The sequence below is a fragment of the Parus major genome, chromosome 5, assembly GCF_001522545.3.
Source record: "Parus major isolate Abel chromosome 5, Parus_major1.1, whole genome shotgun sequence".
Classification (NCBI taxonomy): domain Eukaryota; kingdom Metazoa; phylum Chordata; class Aves; order Passeriformes; family Paridae; genus Parus; species Parus major.
Genome location: NC_031774.1, coordinates 38,086,203 through 38,105,430, shown reverse-complemented (window position 1 = coordinate 38,105,430; position 19,228 = coordinate 38,086,203). Strand labels below are relative to the sequence as shown.

General features: G+C 52.8%; 1 protein-coding gene and 2 long non-coding RNA genes across 6 annotated transcripts in view; 1 reads left to right on the top strand and 2 right to left on the bottom strand.

The window, feature by feature from the left end:
• The window catches only part of LOC107206185, a 4,076-nt gene extending 3,174 nt beyond the window's left edge, over nucleotides 1–902 (bottom strand). The window contains exon 1 of the long non-coding RNA XR_004497844.1: nucleotides 252–902. This is a non-coding gene — a long non-coding RNA (uncharacterized LOC107206185). The remainder of the gene's footprint in view (nucleotides 1–251) is intronic.
• A 1,900-nt stretch (nucleotides 903–2,802) lies between these two features.
• Nucleotides 2,803–4,575, bottom strand: LOC117244535. 3 transcript variants are annotated; one of them, XR_004497842.1, is made up of 3 exons: nucleotides 4,487–4,575; nucleotides 3,812–3,941; nucleotides 2,803–3,729 (listed from the first exon to the last, which is right to left on the bottom strand). It is a non-coding gene; the product is annotated as an uncharacterized LOC117244535 (long non-coding RNA). The 3 variants fall into 3 exon arrangements; XR_004497841.1 differs by having other exon boundaries at nucleotides 2,803–3,941; XR_004497843.1 differs by lacking the exon at nucleotides 4,487–4,575 and adding an exon at nucleotides 4,159–4,421 and having other exon boundaries at nucleotides 2,803–3,941.
• Nucleotides 4,576–4,800: 225 nt separating this feature from the next.
• Nucleotides 4,801–16,201, top strand: FOXA1 (forkhead box A1). Of its 2 annotated transcripts, XM_015631780.3 has the most exons (3): nucleotides 4,801–4,991; nucleotides 7,446–8,673; nucleotides 13,142–16,201. In XM_015631780.3, the coding sequence occupies exons 1-3, from the start codon at nucleotides 4,920–4,922 to the stop codon at nucleotides 13,174–13,176; spliced, it is 1,335 nt and encodes a 444-aa protein (XP_015487266.1). In that variant the 5' UTR covers nucleotides 4,801–4,919; the 3' UTR covers nucleotides 13,177–16,201. The 2 variants fall into 2 exon arrangements, with proteins under 2 accessions (XP_015487266.1, XP_015487265.1); XM_015631779.3 differs by lacking the exon at nucleotides 13,142–16,201 and having other exon boundaries at nucleotides 7,446–10,034.
• Nucleotides 16,202–19,228: the final 3,027 nt, after the last annotated feature.

The following is a 19,228-nucleotide window of genomic DNA, read 5'->3' as shown; positions in this document are numbered from 1 at the left end:
GCCTGGGCCTCGGACGGGCCGCGCTCCCGGGCAGCGGGTGGCACTGCCCGGGTCCCGGACCCCCGGTGGCGGCGGCTGAGGGCGCTGGAAACCCGCGGCCGAGGCAGGCAGGGCCCGGCCTAAACGGGTGCGGCGCCCGGCCCTCGCTGCTGAGGATGGTGCTGCTGAGAGGGCACGTCTGGGCCTCCCAGGAGAAGCAGAGCACGGCTCCTGGAGAGGAAGAGGTGCTGTGGGAAAAGGGGGTGCCCTACCTTGGGCCGGTCGGAGGAAGGAGGCCACTTTTCCGTCACGGTTGAGGACTGGAAGAGTACTTTCACTCAGCAAAAGCTCAGAAGCAAATGTTGAGGCGGTGCAGTGCCCTCATCAGCCTGGGCCCTGTTCCCGAGGGAGAGGAGGGTGAAATGCCATGTTCTCTCCCCTGAGCTCCGGGGGCACGGGCGCGGGAGCGACCGCCCCGACGGGGGCTCCTCCGGGCGTGTCTGAGGGGACCCCCACAGGCTCTTCTAACTGAGAACTCAGCCACAGGGGCACAGAACCGGGGCGGCTGTGCCTGTGTCAGAGGCGGAGGGAGGGAGGGAAAACAGCCCCCCGATCGGACTCCTTTGCTGTGGGCTCCCCCGAGAAGGAGAGGCGTTACCGGCGCTCAGCGACCCCTGCTCCCGGAGCACCCAGGATCCCTCCCCGTCCAAAGCACCCGGCTCTGGCCACAGACGGTTACTGTTTGCCCGCTTGAACAGGGAAAGATTTCAGGTTGGAAACAGACGGGAATAGAGATTTCTCATCTTGGGGAGAATGTGAGGGAGGCTGACGGGGTCCCACGGTGTTTTCGGCGACCCGCTGCACAGACTTGGGCCAGTGTGGAAAGCCGGGTATGAGGGACCCTCTGTAGAAGACAGATCCGGGCTGCACGGTATAGAGCACGGAATGCATACCGATGCCGAGATAACCTCACAGCTCATTCCCGATCTAAACGCCTGGCCCGCGCACTGGCACTGCCGAGAGAATCTCGTCCAAAAGACCATGATATTTCCTGTAAAATCGAGTAAAACCCTGCAAGGCAAACCGAAGGACCGGCAGATGCTGCTGCTGCCGCAGGCGGAAACTTAGACCGGAACGGACTGAAGCAGCGCTCCGCGTTAGAATGAAAGCCCCCGCCGCTTGCCTCGGCCGCCCGGGCCACGCGTGGGACGGAGCCTGCGGGAGGCGCTCCCGGGCGGCGCTGGGCGACGGGCGCCAAGGAGCTCCGCTCCCGTGAGCAACGCCGTGCCGGGACCAGCTCCGCTCCCCGAAGTGCTGCGGGAAGCCCCTTCCCAAGGCCGAGGCCACTCGGCCCGGCCAGACAGCCCCGAGATTCCCAAAACCCAGACCTCTACTGAGTGACCTTTGCGGGGCCCAGCTCTTCCTAACAGCGCTGGTAACACGGTGTCCCATGAAAGTCCTGCCCCCGCTGCACACAGACATATTTCGGTAGTATTTAGGTCAGGTTTTAAGTTTGCACCCTTGGCAGAGCGCACTGGAGGAGCCAAGACCTGAGACCCTGACCCCATCTTGCCGGATAAAGCAGAGATCACCTCAGCCTGCACTTTCTCCAGGTTGCACTAACAGCTCACCCTGGAAAACATTTTAAAAATAAAAAAATAAAAAAAAAATAAATAAAAAAAAAGAAACAAACAACAAGAACAAAAAATAAGTATACAGAAACTGTTGCTACTCGAACCACAGCTGGGGAAAGGCACTGTGTAATTTGGGCCAGTGCTACTGACCTGACTCCTGAAAAACCCATCAGTTAGGCGCGACTGGAGAGCTCCTGGCTACTACACAGCATCCCGCATCCTAGGAGAGTGCTTCTCTGCTGAGCCTGCTGCAAAGGATACTGATAAATCCCTCTGGACTCGCAGAGCATCCCACACAGGGCTTCACTACATAAAGGCTCAAGTGCAGGGCAAGGGCAACTACTGAAATACCCGCTTTTTCCTGTGGTCGTGGGCAGAGGCGTCCTGACCCTCTTCTGGACTTAAGGGAGGATTTTCTCCACCAGGGCTGCACCACAGCAACAGGGCTGAAGAGAATTTCCAGCAGCAGCTAGCTCTGACTCGGGCTTGCTTATTATAAATCAAATGGAGAGAATCTAAGCAGATTAAGAGAGGATCCTGCCTGTGCTCTCACCTCTGGGAGCAACCTCAGGAGGGAGCTGAGCCCTCAGCCGGACAACAGGAGGCGCTGAGGCTTTGCACAACCCCCGGCTCCCCTCCCCTCCCGGGCCTCGGGCATCCCAGCCGGGGCGGCCCGGGGGCGGCCGGCCGGAGAGCGGCTTTGCCGGCTCCACGTTTGCTCCGCCCGGTGAAACGCCTCCGTGGTTTGTAGCAGCACCCGATGAGCGTGGCCGGCTTTGTGCCTGCCCTTTTTTCCAGGTACGGAGTGACCCAGCGTGGGTTGCCCGGCGTCCTGTCGGGTGTTGCTCCCGCGGGGTTGGGCTCTGGAAAGCGAGGCAGCACCGCCCCGAGGTCACCCAGCGGGGGGGTACTGCCAGCGGGGTCGCTGGGGCAGCTGCAGTCCTGCCAGCATCCCTACATGCGGCTGTGCTCTAGGGGGGAACCGCACTCCACAGACCTCAAATATTGAAATGAGCAAACCACCACCGAAGGTTCTCTGTTTTCAGACATATACAGTGCTTCCATTAGGAAAAGAGGGAGGGTGCATACATGAAGACCGCAATTTTAATATTTCTTAGATATTCCACTGGGGTTTGTCCCAGTTTCCATGGGTGTAGTTTGACCGTTTGAGAAACCAGGGGTCTAGCCAGTGCTTTTACATATTTTATTTCCTTCAAGACATATTTTCATATGTTGTTCCTCTCTGCTGATTCCAGAGTTTTGTCTGTTTCAAAGATTTGACTCAATTCTGTTGCCAGAGTTTAAAAAAAAAAAAAATAAAAAAAAAATAAAATAAAATAAAATAAAAGAGAGAGGGAGAAGAACAAAGAAAGGGGTAATAGAAAATGCATTTAAAGAACAAGTTAAAACATATTTGTAGAGGCAGAGAGATGCTACATCTCGTCATTTGAATCCTATGTCTCTATAAGAAACTTTAAAATCCTGTTTGTGAGGGTGACATTTCCACAGATCACTCGAGAACAAGTTACTGTGGAAGCAGCTGTGTCCATGCTGAACGATAAACACATCAAGCTGAAATTAAGACTCATATGTGTATTACAGTTTGTGTGGTATAATGTGCAAGCCTTTTTCAAAATCCCAAGAAGCTTTATTTCTCCTTCAAAATCCCACTGTTCGAACAGTTGTTTGGGTTTGGAAGGGGGAAGGGTTGTTAGTTGTTGGTTGGTGATGTAGATTTTTTTTTGGTTTTGACTTTTTGGTTTTTGTTTTCTGCTATGAGGTGATAAAAGTTCTAGTAGCTATGTGGGAACGAACTCACAAGGGATAGGATAAAGAAACCCAAGAAAAGTCCGTGGTGTTGACATAGGCTCGAAAAGCCGGACAGGGCAGAAAATGTTTGATCCCTCTGCAAAGACTGAGAGATTCTCTCCATAATAATAAAAAGCTTTGTCCAATGTCAGTTTGTTTTATCGGTGTTTTTTACCTTTTACCAACCTGTGTAGAAGCCTCCTCCCCTGTTCGTTGTGAGAAATCAGGTCAATAAGCAAGAAGTTGGAAATGAGATACCCACTACCTATTATTGCTGCTCCTGAGCGTCTGGCAGGAGATTCTTTCTCTGGGAAGAGAAAGCTTCCAAATGAGCCTTCTGGGCTGAAGGCTTTCCACAGTAAAGATATAAAATGGTTCTAGTGACTCACCTGATGTTTGCCAAGTGGAGGTTAATATCAGTGGATCCGCATTCAGGCCTCTGTCCGTATTCATTGGGAACCTGTAGTATTATGTCTCAGCACGGTGACTCACATGGTTTCTGAACATAAGGCACCCGATCTAAAAACAATATCATTATCACCATCTACACAGGACAGCACCCCGTTTGAAGGGCTAGTTTAGCCCGGAGGAAGAAGCGGGTAGGGTGGGGGGAGGGCTGGGAGGGCTTTGGGGGGCTGGGAGCCGAGCCCCCTGCTCGCAGTCCGGAGCGCCTGATCCGATCCCCTGCTCCGAGAGCGATGGGAACGGGGGGTGCCGCGGCAGGGCCTGGAGGTACCTGCGAGGTAACCAACTGTGAAGTGAGGAGCGGGAGAGTGGGGGAACCTGTGGACTTCAAGACTCGGGACTTTGAAGCACGTCCCGGCCATCAAGTTAAAGGAGCATCTACCGGCCTTTAGTAAATATTGCCTCTAATCTCAGGGCTTTAAGGCTGGATGGCCTTTTGCGTTCTCTTCAAATAGAGGGGGCTGCCCTTCCTTCATCTACCTCATTTCATTTCCCCCTATCCCTCCTAGCATTTGTCCTGTCCACCTGAAAGGGTGGTCGTGCCCGTCCCCCGTCCCATCCCGTCCCGCCCCCCGCCCCCCTCTGTCCCCCTCTCCCACCTCTGTCTCTCCTTCTTTCCCCACAAGCTTAAACCAATTACGCAGCTTTGCAAATAAAGTGCCGCCCCGGGGGGAGTTGCAGGCGAGGGGGACTGCCTTGTTTGCAGGTGCATCTCCGGCTTTGTAGGTGCGAACGCCTTTGTGCGGCGGACAAATGGGGAGAGGAGGAGGAGGAGGTGGGTACTTCTGCGACGTAAGATCCACATCAGCTCAACTCCACTCACATCCCAGCCGCACTTCCTCACTTTCTCAACTGTCTCGCCCCACACCGCTCCCTGCCTCCTTTTTGGCTGGTTATAGAGCAGAATTCAGCACCCCCCGCCCCTCCTGAGAGCTGGCTTCCTGCTAGGTCGGGCTTTCGGGCTCTTTTCCTACTGCCCGTCGCTCGCTTGCAAGAAGGCTGGATGGTTACACCGGGCAGGTTGGCTCCATAATGTTAGGGACTGTGAAAATGGAAGGGCATGAAACCAGCGACTGGAACAGCTACTACGCCGACACTCAGGAGGTGAGTAAATCCCAGGGTCTGTCTTCGCTGCTGCCCCTGTGCAGGGGAGGGGAGGACCTGGGGGTGGCTAGGGGTCTGGAGGGGGCAGCAATCGGAGGAATCGGTTTGCAGTCCAGATCCTGCCAACGCAAACGTACCTCCCCCTCCCTCCGGCGCCGAAACTGGCTAGGCTTCCCCAAGGAAAACACAGCTTCCAGGAGCCCTGGAGGCGTTTGGGGAAGACACGGGGCGGCTGCGAGCCCGCCAGGAGGGCCGGGGGGCCGGGGGTAGCCCTTGATCTCATCTAAGAGGCGTAATCTTCTCTCGCGGAGCGCACAAAAGCACCCCGTAAACTCTTGGCTCGGGGCAGAGCACTCGCCGCGCCGCCGGCACCCGGCTCCTTCCCGGCAGATGGCAGGGGCCGAGAGATACGGACGCCAGCGCGTCCTGGTCGTGGGCAGCGCCTTCCCCGAGCTTCTCGGCGGGACCTCCGGCCTCTGTACTCGCCAGCACCGGGCCCTCACCTGTTAAAGCCGGGGGAAAGGGAAGGAGGGGGGAAAGCAGCCGTTTGTCCGTACTTTGCGGACGGGCTGCCTGCGGCGTGCGCTGCTGCCGCGGGCCGGCTGGCGGCGCTGCCGGGAGCCGGGCCGGGAGGGGGCCCGCACCCCGACCCGCCGCCCCCCACCCGGTGGGGACCCGCTGCGGACCGCGGCACCCCGGAGGCGCTTCCGCCCCCCGAGCCCGTTTGACAGCGCCGTGCATATGGAAGAGGAGAACCGGCCCAAGCGCCCACAACTGCTGAGAAGGAGAGGGCCACGGCAGAGCCCGGAGCCTTCCCCCGGCGCGCCTCGGCCCTGTGGGGCCTGGGGTCCGCGCTGTGCCTCTGAGGCTCTGCAGCGGGGGTCCCGGGAGAAGGCAGCTCCAGGCAGCACGGCCAGCGGCACCGCGGATTCCCGCTCGGGAAGGAGGCGTTTTGAGGAAGTGCGGCGGCGAGGCAGGCACCTGGGTGTGCGCACCCGGGCATTGCATCAGCATACCCGGACACACGGCTCCACAGTCCCCACGCCTCGTCCCGCACCCGGAGCTGGCTGGCACACGCGCCCATAGGGCCACGCGGACAGAGGCAGATACGTGTCACCCGGCTGGCATCTCCTTTAATAAAGGAAAGTCGGCTAAGGGCAAATAAGGGTCATCCTAATTATGTGCCGTTTCCAGAGTCATTTTTCCTCGCTATATGCATTGTCCACAAACATAGTTAAGCAAACTTTGCTTTTGATATTTTTTTAAACTTCAATCTTTTCTCATCTCTTGCCATTTAATTTGAATAACTGCATGGCTGCAACGTGGGAAACCCAGCCGTATTCTACCATCTCATGTAATTAATTTGATCCTCTAAATTAAAAGTGCCTTTATAAGTTCGTGAAATTTGTGGGGATCAGAAATGAGTTTTTTATATTTAACCGTTGCTTAAATCTCCTTTTCTTAGTCATATTAGCTGCAGTTCGAGAAAACTGGGAACGTCTTTCTCTCTCTTGTTAAATCAGATGCCCTAGCGGAAAGCACAATTTCAGACTCTCCAGTTCTGCTTCTTTTAAGAGTTGTGTTATGTGGTAGGGTGCTACAATTTTTTTCCACGTCGTGCAATTCTAGAAAATCTCATAGAGAAAAAGTTCAGGCTTTTCATACTTTGGGAAAGTTTTGGGTTGATTGGTTCGTTGTTTGTTTGTTGTTTGTTTTTTTGTTTTTACTTTAATTTAAAGACTGTTTTGATGCAAAATATAGACAAGGGGGAAGCTTTCCACAGATAAAATAGGCCAACAAGACCTGTTTTGTTTGGGTGAGGGTTTTTAAAATTATTTTGCCGCCAGACATTATTGCATCTTGTATGTTTCTTAGAAAAGAAATTTAAATTATTGCGGGAAGGGAGAGATGCGTGAGATTTTTCTGAGAAAATACGAGCAGTCTTTCTCCTCGGCGCAAACATTGTACGCCCACCAATTTCAATACTCTGATGAGTTTAACTATTTAACTAGAGAGAACAGGACACAAAAACAACAAAATACGGGAATGCGCCGGAGAGAACACGTCCTCCCGGGGCAGCCTGAGCGCGCAGCCGGCTCCGGGAAGGTGTGGAGCACCTCAGGGAAGACGGTCGGTCCGGGCATCCCTCTGATCCCGGCGCAGCCCGCGCAAGCTGCGACACGCCGGTAAACCGGGAGAGCGTCCGGAGAGAGAACCCCGGCTCCGTGTCTATTTATAAATGCATATAAATAGGAAATAGACCTTTTCGTGGAAACAGCTGCCTTTCCGTGCGGCTTTGGGGAAGATTTTTCCCTGGTGTCGCGGGGAAGAGGCCGGCGTCCCGCAGCAGGACGTTTGCACGGCTGGCTGGGCCAGGCGGGCGGATCCGGCCCCTACGGGGTCCTGCCACACCTCTCTCCTCTCTAACTCCGTCTCTTTGTCTCGCTGCCCTAGGCCTATTCCTCGGTGCCCGTGAGCAACATGAACTCGGGGCTGGGCTCCATGAACACCATGAACACCTACATGACCATGAACACCATGACGACGAGCGGCAACATGACCTCCAGCTCCTTCAACATGTCCTACGCCAACACGGGGCTGGGGGCTGGGCTGAGTCCCGGTGCCGTGGCCGGTATGCCGGCAGGCTCGGCGGGGCCCGTGAACGGCATGCCGGCCGGCGTGGCCGCCATGGGCACGGCGCTGAGCCCCGGTGGCATCAACGCCATGTCTGCCCAGCCTGCCCCCATGAATGGGCTGAGCCCCTACGGCGGCATGAACCCCTGCATGAGCCCCATGGCCTACACCCAGTCCAACCTCGGCAGGACACGGGACGCTAAGTCCTTCAAGCGGACCTACCCCCACGCCAAGCCGCCCTACTCCTACATCTCCCTCATCACCATGGCCATCCAGCAGGCACCCAGCAAGATGCTGACGCTGAGTGAGATCTACCAGTGGATCATGGACCTTTTCCCCTACTACCGACAGAACCAGCAGCGCTGGCAGAACAGCATCCGCCACTCGCTCTCTTTCAATGACTGCTTCGTCAAGGTGGCCCGCTCCCCCGACAAGCCCGGCAAGGGCTCCTATTGGACCCTGCACCCCGACTCTGGCAACATGTTTGAAAACGGCTGTTACCTCCGCCGGCAAAAGCGCTTCAAGTGCGAGAAGCCGGCAAACAGTAAAGCCACTCAGGAGGGCAGGAAAGATCAGGCCGGGGCCTCTAGTTCAAGCTCCAACTCCCCCCTGCACAGAGGCCACAACAAACCTGCGCAGCTGGACACGGCCACCTCTCTCTCCAGCTCCAACCCGTCCACCAGCCCCCAGTCTATGGACCACAGTGGATCAAGCACGGAGCTAAAGACCTCGGCCTCGGCCGCCTCTTCCACCATCAGCTCTGTACCCACCTTGGCCTCCGTCCCACACCCCCCTCACTCATTAGCCCACGAACCCCAGCTCCACCTCAAGGGTGATCCCCACTACTCCTTCAACCACCCGTTTTCCATCAACAACCTCATGTCCTCCTCGGAGCAGCAGCACAAGCTGGACTTCAAAGCCTACGAGCAGGCGCTGCAATATTCCTCTTACGGGGCCAGCATCCCCGGCGGGCTGCCCCTGGGCAGCGCCTCCATGGCTGGCCGGAGCAGCATCGAGCCCTCGGCCCTAGAGCCCTCCTATTACCAAGGTGTGTATTCCAGACCCGTGCTAAACACCTCCTAGCTGTGCAACCCCCGCCGCCGGGGCCGAGACCCCTCCTCCCTTTCCTGGCTTCTCTCCCCTCTTTCCCTGAGACAGACCAAGGTGTTTCTGCACGCTGCGTGCAAAGGACTGTTACTTTTTAATTGTCTCGCAACGCATTGTGTGTTGTTATGATCCACCACGACCTCCTGCAAAGCCGGCCGCGTCCCGCTTGTACATACTCCCTCCATCCCCCGCCGCCCAGCCCCTCTCCCCGGAGACCTCCCCAGCCTATGCAGGGTGTTATTAAAAAGAAGAAAAAAATGTTGAGCTTGTAAACTACTTGTTTGTGCTTTCCGCCCCCTCGTCTCCCTCCCTTATGTGTTCTATACTCTCATGTAAGTTTACAGGTATGTGGCAATACTTTAACAATACGGAGATGAAGAAGCGAGTAGACATTTAAGACTTTTTTTTTTTTTTAATTAAAAAGGCTTTGAAGGACAATACTGCTGTGAAGTAGCAAAACACTAAGAGAATCTCTAAGCAACAAGAGAACTATTTACTTTCTCGGACCATCCTTTTGATACTTGCAAAATAAACCTTCGGCTACTACAACCCGCATAAAACCCAGATGCTGTGGGCCGGATCCTGCACTCCCGAGGGGACCAACTGGAGCTTTGGAGTGCAGGATGCGACCCTTGTCTTTTGCCAAGTGTTTTCCAAGTGTTTTGGGATGTAATATAAAGTTACAAGAGGTCACAGCCAGTTGGATTTTTTTTCCTTCCCATCTGTTACTGAAGATTCTAGTTCATCAGGAACTCTCATCAACATGTGGATGACATACTTATTTAATTTGTCTTCATTGTGTACCAGCTAGAACTGTGTATCTATAACCAGGTTATTTCCCCCCTCCCCTAGGAAACATTGACTACTACACTGATGCAAGGAAAAGAGGACAACTCTGTCTCTCCCCCCTTTTCAAACTTGTCTAATATTTTTTTTTTTGTGTGGCCGTTTAATTATCGCCATCATTAGCTTATTTCATCCAGTGTTATTGCACTTTCCACAGTTTTACACGGTATTAGCATAGCCAGACGGGTTTTATTATTATTCCTGTTCGCTGTTTCAATGTTCTTAATTTATTGCATGGTTTATATTGTTTTCTTTCTTTACAGCTGGAAATTGCTTTAAATGACCGTAAAAAAATAATTACACGTGAATTTAAAAAATTTTGTTAATTTTATAAATGTGATTGTAATTGAAAAAAATATTTTGATTTAAAACGATAACTGAGAATTTAATGCGTGAAGTATGTTTTTGATCATTTGCAGTTAAGGACTTTAAATAAATCAAATGTTATCAATGAAATACTTCTGCGATTTTCTTACAAAATTTCTGGGGCGGGTTACGGAGGACGAAGCCATGTGCAAGGAAATCAAAACGTAGTGCCTAAGCGTGGATGTGAAGAGGAGAGATTTGTATGGCCAGGCTTGTGCAGAGGGAAGGCGGGGGACGCTCCCGCAGGGTGTGCTTGCGGGGCGCTGCGATGCCACCGGCCTGTGAGGCTGAGTGTGTGGTAATGTCCTTTATTTTATATTTTTCCCCCTAATTCACAGTGTTGGGATATGTTGAGGGGTGGCAGGAAAAAGCCGCCCGAGGCGATGTAAGCTCCTGGGTGTTTTGAGGCCAGGGCTGCCGGGGCGGCTGCAGCCACACTCGGCGCTTCCCCGTCAGACGGGACAACGCCCGCGGGGAACATCACCAGGGTGGCTCCGGGCCGCTGGAAAGGCCCGGATCCCGCTTCGGAGCTCTGCCTCGGAACCATCCGTGGGAACGACACCAGCAGCCGCGCCGGGAGCTCTGGTCCCCAGCAATAGACTTTGTCGGGGGAGGGGAGTTTAAGTGTGAACGGATTTCGCTGTGCCGAGTCCTGTTCGTACACGGCCGCCAGATAAAAGAAGTGTGCAATTCTGGGTAATTATCACATAATTGCCCCCTGACAGGTTAGGGACAGCGGCGACAAGCTAAATTAAGGTTCGATTTAGAAAAGAAACGCCAAGCCAGCGTCCCAGAAATCTTACCACATTCCTCCAGCACTACTACCCAGCTAAAAACGGGTGGAAAAAATAAAGTCTTGGGAGAGTCCCTCTGCTTTGCAAGTGGGGCCGGATCAGCGGTGAACCGGATCGGGGATGCTCGCACGGCTCTCCCGGCGACACGGAGCTGTCTCCCGCGTCGTGCTGTGCCGTGCGCTTGGTCGGGCGGGCATTTACCGTAGGTCCCCCTCGGTTGCCGCATGCGAGTCCTGCAGCTGGGGGGAGAGGGCTCTGTCCCCGTCCCCGTGTGCGGCCGGTTAGCCCACGGCCCGACTGTGTGGCACCTTTGCCTTTGAGTGTCCCGAAATGGCAAACATCAACAGGCCCCCCGCAGGCAGGGGCAGCTCGGGGCTGCTCGGCACCGAGTCTGGGCAGGCGGATCCTATTTAAAGCCCCGCTTCTTCTGCCAAAAGGAGCTTCGTGAGAATCGAGACAGGATGAAGCCAATTTTCAGCAGGACTTCACTTGTCTCCCGCAGACTAGTCTATAGAGAATATGCCATTGCAGAGTGGAAACATTGATTTAATGCCTTGGGCTTATACACGGAAAATATCAATCGACTGACAGCGATAAGGCAGCAAGTTTCACATATCAGCTGAGGAGCACAGACCGTGTGTAATGGAAATATTTGGGGCGTGGGTAATAAAAGGGTTTAAGCGGACCGACGCGGCTCCAAACCTCTCAGAGATAAGGAGCGGAGCCTGTCACGGATGCAGCGTGTGCCCTTTCGCCACTCGCCATCAAGATTATATTCCTCCCCTTTCTTCTCGTAGGGAAATGCTGTCTGCGGTGGGCAACGAGCCGCTGACAAGACAGGGATGCAGCTCATGTTAAAAACGCGTGTCCCCGGAGCAAAGCACGCAGCATTCCGCCATCAGTTTAAGACATGGAAATCAACAGCAGGGCGAAGAGTCCCGTTTTACGTTCCGCTCCTAGCTGCCGTGCTGCTGCTGCTTTAATCCTGTGCACAGGGAACCCCGAGCCAGAGTGCAAAAATAAGCTGAAAATGGGCTCCACAAGAAGAGGGTGCGTCCCCCCCCCGCCCCGCAATGTGTAGAGAGGAGTTTGCGAGCATCTCCTTCCAGCCGGACCGGTCGCTCTGTGCTAGAAGGGAAGGAGCTGGCGGGAGCGGGGCTTTTGCCCCTGTCAGAGATGGTGTCTCAGCCCCGCGTCCGGGACAGAGGCAAAGCTGGAGCCCGCCAGGCTTCAGGTTCCAGGCTCCGACCGACACCTCAGTTTATAGGGGGAACTTCGTCTTTTCCTGCTCGGCAATTACCTCCGACCGGCCACGTGCGAGGGAGCGAAAACAGCTCATTTAGCGTCATTAAATACAAGCGGGGAGTAAACCGGGGCGGCGGGGGATTTCTGTAAAGATTTACGCGGAGTTTGGGCGGTGAGGAGGCCCACGGCCCGGGACGAGGGGGAATGTTGGGTGTGCCGGCGGGGCAGGTGCTGTCGAGGCGACGCGGCGGGGACCCTGCAGCCGGGGGCGAGGGGACGCGGAAAGGTCCCCTGGTGCAGCGGAGCCCTGCTCTGCCGCGGGGTCCCACAGTCCTGCACCCCCCGGCAAGAGGGCGCGATGCCCCTGCGCCCCCCATCCGTGGCACCTCCTCGGAGCACCTGCGAGCAGCACCTGCCCTTGGCAGAAGGGAAGAGTCGGTGAAATAAAAGCAACTTCAGCCGCCCAAGTCAAGCGGGAGAAATAAAATCACAAGTAACCGCTGGGTTGTTTCCTGAGTGCGAATGGACAACACTGACATCTACATCGGCAAACAATCGGAGGATACACATTGTTTGGAAGGAATAATTTGAAATGTTCGGGACTACTAAAAGAAGAAAAATTACCGGACAGTTTTATATTTGAATCCTATTAGTGTCAATAAAACATGAGTAAATCGTGAAAGAACGGAGCGAGAAAACATTTCAGACATTGGCATAGCTTCAAAAATTGTTTTGAAATGTGTTGAGTAGGTATTTTGTATTGGTCCGTCAGTATAAACACGAAATAAATTAATTCCCTTGCTGTAACGCCAACTGGTCTTTAGAAGAGCATTTGCCTCGCTTTTTTACAGAAATAACGTAGATAAAACACCTGATTGCGATAACAATGCACTTTGTATGGTTTCTTTCCTGTTTTGATGAAACGGAATCTAGGCATATATGTGTGAGCATATGTGATTAATCACTCTGAAAAGAACATTTTAAAATCAGAGCCTTAATAAATAAATAGATTTCGTGTGCGTTTTCGTGCTAAATTTAATTCGTGAAGAAGCAAATTATCCTCATATAAACATGGGGTATAAAGTTCTCTCGGGAGGAATGTAGATGCATATATTGTATATATTAACATACATATAATTAATATGTATTTGTTTCCAGGGGAGGCAAGTGGAAATATACATAATACACAATGACCAGGCAAAAATCACAGCACAATAGTGCACAGAGTTTGACCGGAGTAAAGAATGTACACGTAAGTCTCCGCAAAACTCCCACGCTGCAATATTGCTTAGGAAATATAGGAGAATGGTTAATAGCTAAAATCAAAATGCAATTAGTTTAATTATTTACATGTCAAAGGTCGTGCAGCAAAATGGCTCTTTTCTTCTTCTTCTTGATGCTAAGCCAGACTTCTGAGCTCCTAGCAAAGGTAGACTAATAATATTTTTGAAATATTTTGTACGTTTTCTGCAATCTGTAGTTTCGAAAGGTCTGTTTCAGCGGGAGAAAATAATTGGGGGAAGAGAAGAGTGGAAAAGGGGAGGCGATAAGAAGAAAACCTGCCTTTGTTCCCTCTGGTTATTTTCTAATAATTATTCTGACCATTGTGACAAAGTAGCAGTTAAGGATAGATTAGTGTAAATAACGTCGCATTTCGCTTGCAAACCTTACAACTTTCTGGCCCAAGCCTTGCCATGGTGTTTGTTTCTCCTCTTTACCTCAAACAGAAACTCATTGAGATTTCAGATCTTTGAACTTTGGACAGATCAAACTGCCAGCGCTCACCTTTGTCTCCAGTCATTAAGGTTTAAGGCATATGTAACCTCACGGCAGAATCCATTTGTCTTTATAAGGGAAAAAGGATGCGATGCCCTCTCTTTCTCCCCCGCTAAAACTCCTACATTTAGTTGAATTCATAGAAAGGATCATTTTCCCGAATGGCGCCTCTGCTGCGGTAGCATTGCTCGAATGGGCTTTGCTCAGGCGAGTTACTTTAGGGGAAGTTCGTCGTTGTTTTGATATTATTATTGTACAGTTGGTAATCTAATTTTTTTTCACCATGAAATATTCCTACACCTGCTCGTTATTCTAGGAGTGAACTACCAGCAGACAGGGTGGTGGTATTGTTGTTGTTGTTGTTGCTGTTGTTGTTGTTGCTGCTGCTGCTGTTGCTGCTGCTGTTGCTGTTGTTGTTGTTATTATTATTATTATTCCAGCCAGCAGGCGGAACACGCGCTGAACCGGAGCGTTGCTGTGTTCCCCCCTGCCCTGCGCCCTCGCAGGCTGTCCCCCCGCAGCAGGGACAGCTCTGAAGCGGCGCGGAGGCGACACGGCGGCGGGCGGGACGGGGCCCCGGTGTGCGCGGGGTACGGATGCCACTGAGCTCCCTGCACACACCGGGTCTCCCGCCCGGTCTCGGTAGCCCATGCCTTCCCCAGCGGACGGCGTTACCCTCCTCTGGTTCAGCCCAGAGGGATTTGGGACCCTCGTCCGCCTCCACGGAGTCGCCCGAGGGAATGGAGGGGGGCGGGGGGGTCCCAGGTGGACATGTTTCGGGTGATCGCATTTCTACTTCCGAAATCGGGCCCGTTCACACAGCACTTGGCAGTGAAAGAGTGTCGAGTCCGCCGTCGTCCGGTAGAAAAGCCAGCTCCATCATCTGGAGCGGGGGTATCCCCGTCACGGACGAGTCGCCCCTTGGCCAGGGGCGGTCAGGAAGAGGTGCCCTGTGCCCCCGGGGCTGGCACCCGCTTCAGTGAGGGGAGGGCTCCGGGAGCTGCCCCACGCCGCTGGGAGAGGGACCCGCGTGGTTCCGCTCCCCGCCAGGCTGTCACAGCACGGAGCTGCAGGCGTGCTCCCGGGGACTCTCACTTCGCTCCGAGCCCGCCCGGGCACCGAGGAGCGGGGCTCCCCGCCCCGGGAGTGGGATCTGGCCCTCTCCAGCCACCACGTCTACGGCAAATACCGCCTTGGTGCCCGACACCTCTAAGTGCTCCCTAATCATCTACATTTGCCATCTACTGCGCAATAGCTGAAATGTATTTCCCTCTTTATTCCTTCTATTTCCCGAGCCTGCCCGGCGGGTTGCTAACACACATTTCCTCCGCTTATGACCGACAGAAAATGTAAACATGTTGGTAACTAGGAGGTGGGCCTCGTTCTGCAAACCGGGATCTCTCCATAGTGACTCTCAGTAATGACCTCTTTAGCATAATAAAGCTCGGGGGGCGGGGAATCTCTGAACTGCGGGGCAGGAGATTGGAATAAGAGCATGTCTGAACTTATTCAAATGTATGCAACAAGTTTTCTAGTTCTAAGGTTATCTGATGTGAACAACAGACGTTTTTCTTCTTCTCGTTTTTCCTTGCCTGGTTGCTTTATCTAAGGAAGTACTTTACAAACTTCAGGTATGTCATTAACTTATATGAAATGGAAAGGGAGTAACAACAAGCGACAAAAGCAAGTCCCGACCCCACGTTTAGTCAGGAAAAAAAACAAAACCACCCTCTGTTCAAGCGCCCCGCAAACTAATAATACAGACTCTCGTTTAGAAAGGGGGGATGTCCTCCAAATGCGTGTCAGCAGACCTAACACCACGCCCCGGCCACCAAGAGCCCTAGCAGAACGAAACGGCGAGCAGAGGTGACCCAGCACATCTCACCCTTTTCCCCCTCAGCAGAGCCCCGGGTCGGTGCATACCGCCTGCCCCTCTCGGCCCCGTGGACGCACGAGCGAACCAAGAGCCAGGGAGAATATCTTCGTGTCTCCCTTAAAAACACTCCCATCGGGACATCGGTGTCCCAGAGGACGGGAAAAAAAAGGAGCCGCTGGACGGTGCAGAGCAGAGCTCTCGCCACCCCACCCCCCGGGCAATTGTTCCCTTGAGCCCCTATTAATGCGGGACATATGTTATCCACAGGCAGTAGGCAGCGGGAAGACTTCGCCATCTAACTTGTTGCTCAACTTACGAGGCGGTTCTCATCTTCTCATCAAAAGCCGCCGGTCTTTCTTCAGCCGTATGGACAAAAATGTGAACAACAATGCCCGCCTCCCTTCACTTCAAAAGCTGCCAGCGCAGAGGCTACCCAGAGAATTTTCTCTCTGCCTTTCATTCCCGGTTTGAAAAAAGGCACTACAGGGCCAAGGCGCTCCTAATACTCTTTGATGGGGATTGAATTCATTATCTCCAATAACACAATTGTGCTTGGCCAACGAAAAGAGCAAAGTAATACTCATCTAGAATTAGAGAGCAGGGCTCAGAAGAAAGGGAGCGGGAGGGTGGTGAGGGGGTGCATTTCAAAGGAAAGGGGTGGGGGGGAGTGTAATGAGAAAACACCTATATCACAAATCGGCTTGAAAGGAGGGGGTCCCCAGAAGTTTAAATTGCAGAAGTGTATTAAGTGGCGGATTTTACGGCTCCAGGCATGTTGGTGGTCTGACTGTGCATTCCCCCTCCGCCGAGCGAGCCGACAGCAGTGGGCTTGGAGGTTCTTGACATTTCCCTCCAGGGATGCCCCCGGGCCCGGAGGGTTCCGCCGCTCCTCTCCGTGCCGCCCGTGTCCCGGCTCGGACTTTGCCCGGGTGCAGCGCAGTGCCAGCCGCCCCTCGCTGCCCGAGCTGACTTGTGCTGCTAGGCAGGTTCAGTTCTCTCCTCCGGCGTCCCCCGCCTCCTCCAGGGACCGCAGGGATACTCAGGAGCCTGTCCTAGGGCTCGGGGTGGGGTGTCTCAGCCCCATCTCAACCCGACACCCTCCCGAGCTACGGCAATGCAGCAAACCGAGGACAACTTCTTGTGGGGGCGGCGGGCGCAGCCCGGGCTACCCCTGGCCCAGCGGAGGAGGGAAAGTGATGGAGGAATGAATGAATGACGGAGAGGATGAATGAATGAATGAACGAATGGAGCGAATGAATGAATAACGCATACACAAATAAATAAATAATAGAGCACAAAAATCAACCGATTGGAAAACCGCTGTGTTAATATGAGAGATTAAAATATTTGCCTGTTTGGCTTCCAGCGTAAATGTTTTCTATCGGGTGTTATCCAAACAGGCTAATTTTCGAAGCCAAGCAAAATACAGCAGTGAGAGGCTAAAGTCACTGCGCGTACGACGGGCGGCGATGGGGCCCCGGGGGGGTGCATTACACGCGTGTCAGCGGGCACGGGGAGCGGCGCCGAGATGGGCTGGAGATGCCACCCCCCGTGTGTGACGCGTTTCTGCCTACAGGCAAACACACGTCCATCCCACCACCGAACCCGCTTGTGCTTCCAAACTTCCCAGCGCCAGCTGCAGGAGCCCCGTAAGAGTTTATGCAAGTGCAGAAGTGGGAGCCGCCGGAGCCCCCAGAGACGCTTTTCCGAGGCAATGCCCTCTAGGCGCTGGCAGTCACTCCGAAGGGGCCCAGCAAATCGCATCGGTCGCCCAGAAACTTCCTCAGAGGCTCGGAGGGACACCACGCTTCCCAACAGTCAAATTGCGCTCTGGGGAAGATGAGTTCTTCCACCCCACCCTAAGTGGGGAGCCTAGAACCTTAAGCTGGCCAGCCGAGTGTTTCTCTCTGGCAACAAGAAACCTCATCACCTTCGTTAGCAGGTTTGCCCCCAGAAGGGACACACTGGCCGAACGAGGAGACAGCAGGAGAGAGATGACCTCTTCCAGCCCCCGTGGGGGTTTCATCATGTGCAATAATGCTGACCCTGTCACCTTTCCTCTTACAAGACAAAGCTGACCTTCACAGGACTGGTTTCAGTGGATCCACACTCATCCTTTTAAACACTCCCCGGGCAGGGGGTAGATTTTTTCTTTTTTCTTTTCCTAATGAGTGTGACCGAGATTACATGGACCTCAGCAGAGTCCGAGGTTCAAGGATTTAGAATATTTCCCACTTTGTAACGTGTCATAGAGGTGTTGTGGGGGGTTTTTGCATGTTTGTTTTTTTATTTCTTTTTGCTGTTGTTTTTTTTTAAATTTTATTTTAATTTGAGGGGAAGGGGCCCCTTCTTTGTTTAAGAAATTTGGAATAAGGTGTTCATTCCCAGGAAAAACAGTATTAAAATACTTGTGCTTTCTGCAAAAGTAGGAGCAGACCTCACATTGTTTCTGCTGGAGTCTGTTTAGACCAAGCATACACATTAACTGGCTAACTAAGCATTTTACAGTTTGCAATTAATTTACCTCCCCACGCATAATGACTTCTCTGAAGTGTACATTAAATGACCGTATAGTTCATGTCCAAGAATTACTCTTTACAAGTCTGCTTACCTTAACGATCAATGTGCCATTTATACTTTTACACAATAGACTTTAATTGTTACAAGGCTGTCCTTTGGTCTATGTGAAATAATTTGTTTTGTGCCACAGCACAAACAGCGGATTAGGCGTTCAGGTAAGGAATAAGCAGCAGCAACAACTTAATTCCTAGGCAACAAAGATCCTGCTTTCACGCCAGATTTCTTTCTAGTAAAAAGCAGGACACAGCACCATCTCCATCTCCCAGGACCACTCAGACATTAGTTAGCTTGCATTTCTTTCTGGTTTAAATCTCTCCAGGGTTTCATGCCCTTCATCCCTTCCAGAGCAAAAAGTTGCATGTAATGCTATGCAGTGCTAAGTAAAAATAAACACAAGAGATTTGCCAAATTAAACAGAATTCCATTTTTTAAAAAAATCATGATTTAACAGGCAGAGGTCAAAAGCGGCTCTGTAGATCTAATTTTTAGTATTCTGTTTTTCCACTGAGATTGGTACAAAGGTTATAGCATTTTAAACTATCACTTTCATTTGGAATGACAGCTGATTTCTCTCCCCCCACACCCTTGCAATTACCAGCATATCCCAAATTCAAGTAGAAATTGTAAAAACCAGACAGATTTACTTTATTTTCCAGTGGCTGGGCTCTGGCAGAGCATTGTGGTGGCCCAACCCTTGCCCCTCGCCTCTGCCAAGCAGTGGGTGGCTGTGGGACACACACGCCTGAGTTTCCTTGGGTGTTCCAGCAGAATGAACAACCTGTGTACACATGGCAGGCAAAGCCACTTAGAACATTTCCATCTTTGAAAATGAACCCAACAACAAATGGATCCTGACCTTCAACACTCCAGCTTTAGCCTGTCACAAAGCTAGCCCAGGCATTATCAGTGATAGATGAAATGGGGTTGGGGGTCCTGGGGGGTGTGTGTGTTGTGTGGGCTCCCACCACCCCCTTGGGTGTGGGGCACCATGGGGAAAGACATGGGCAATCTTA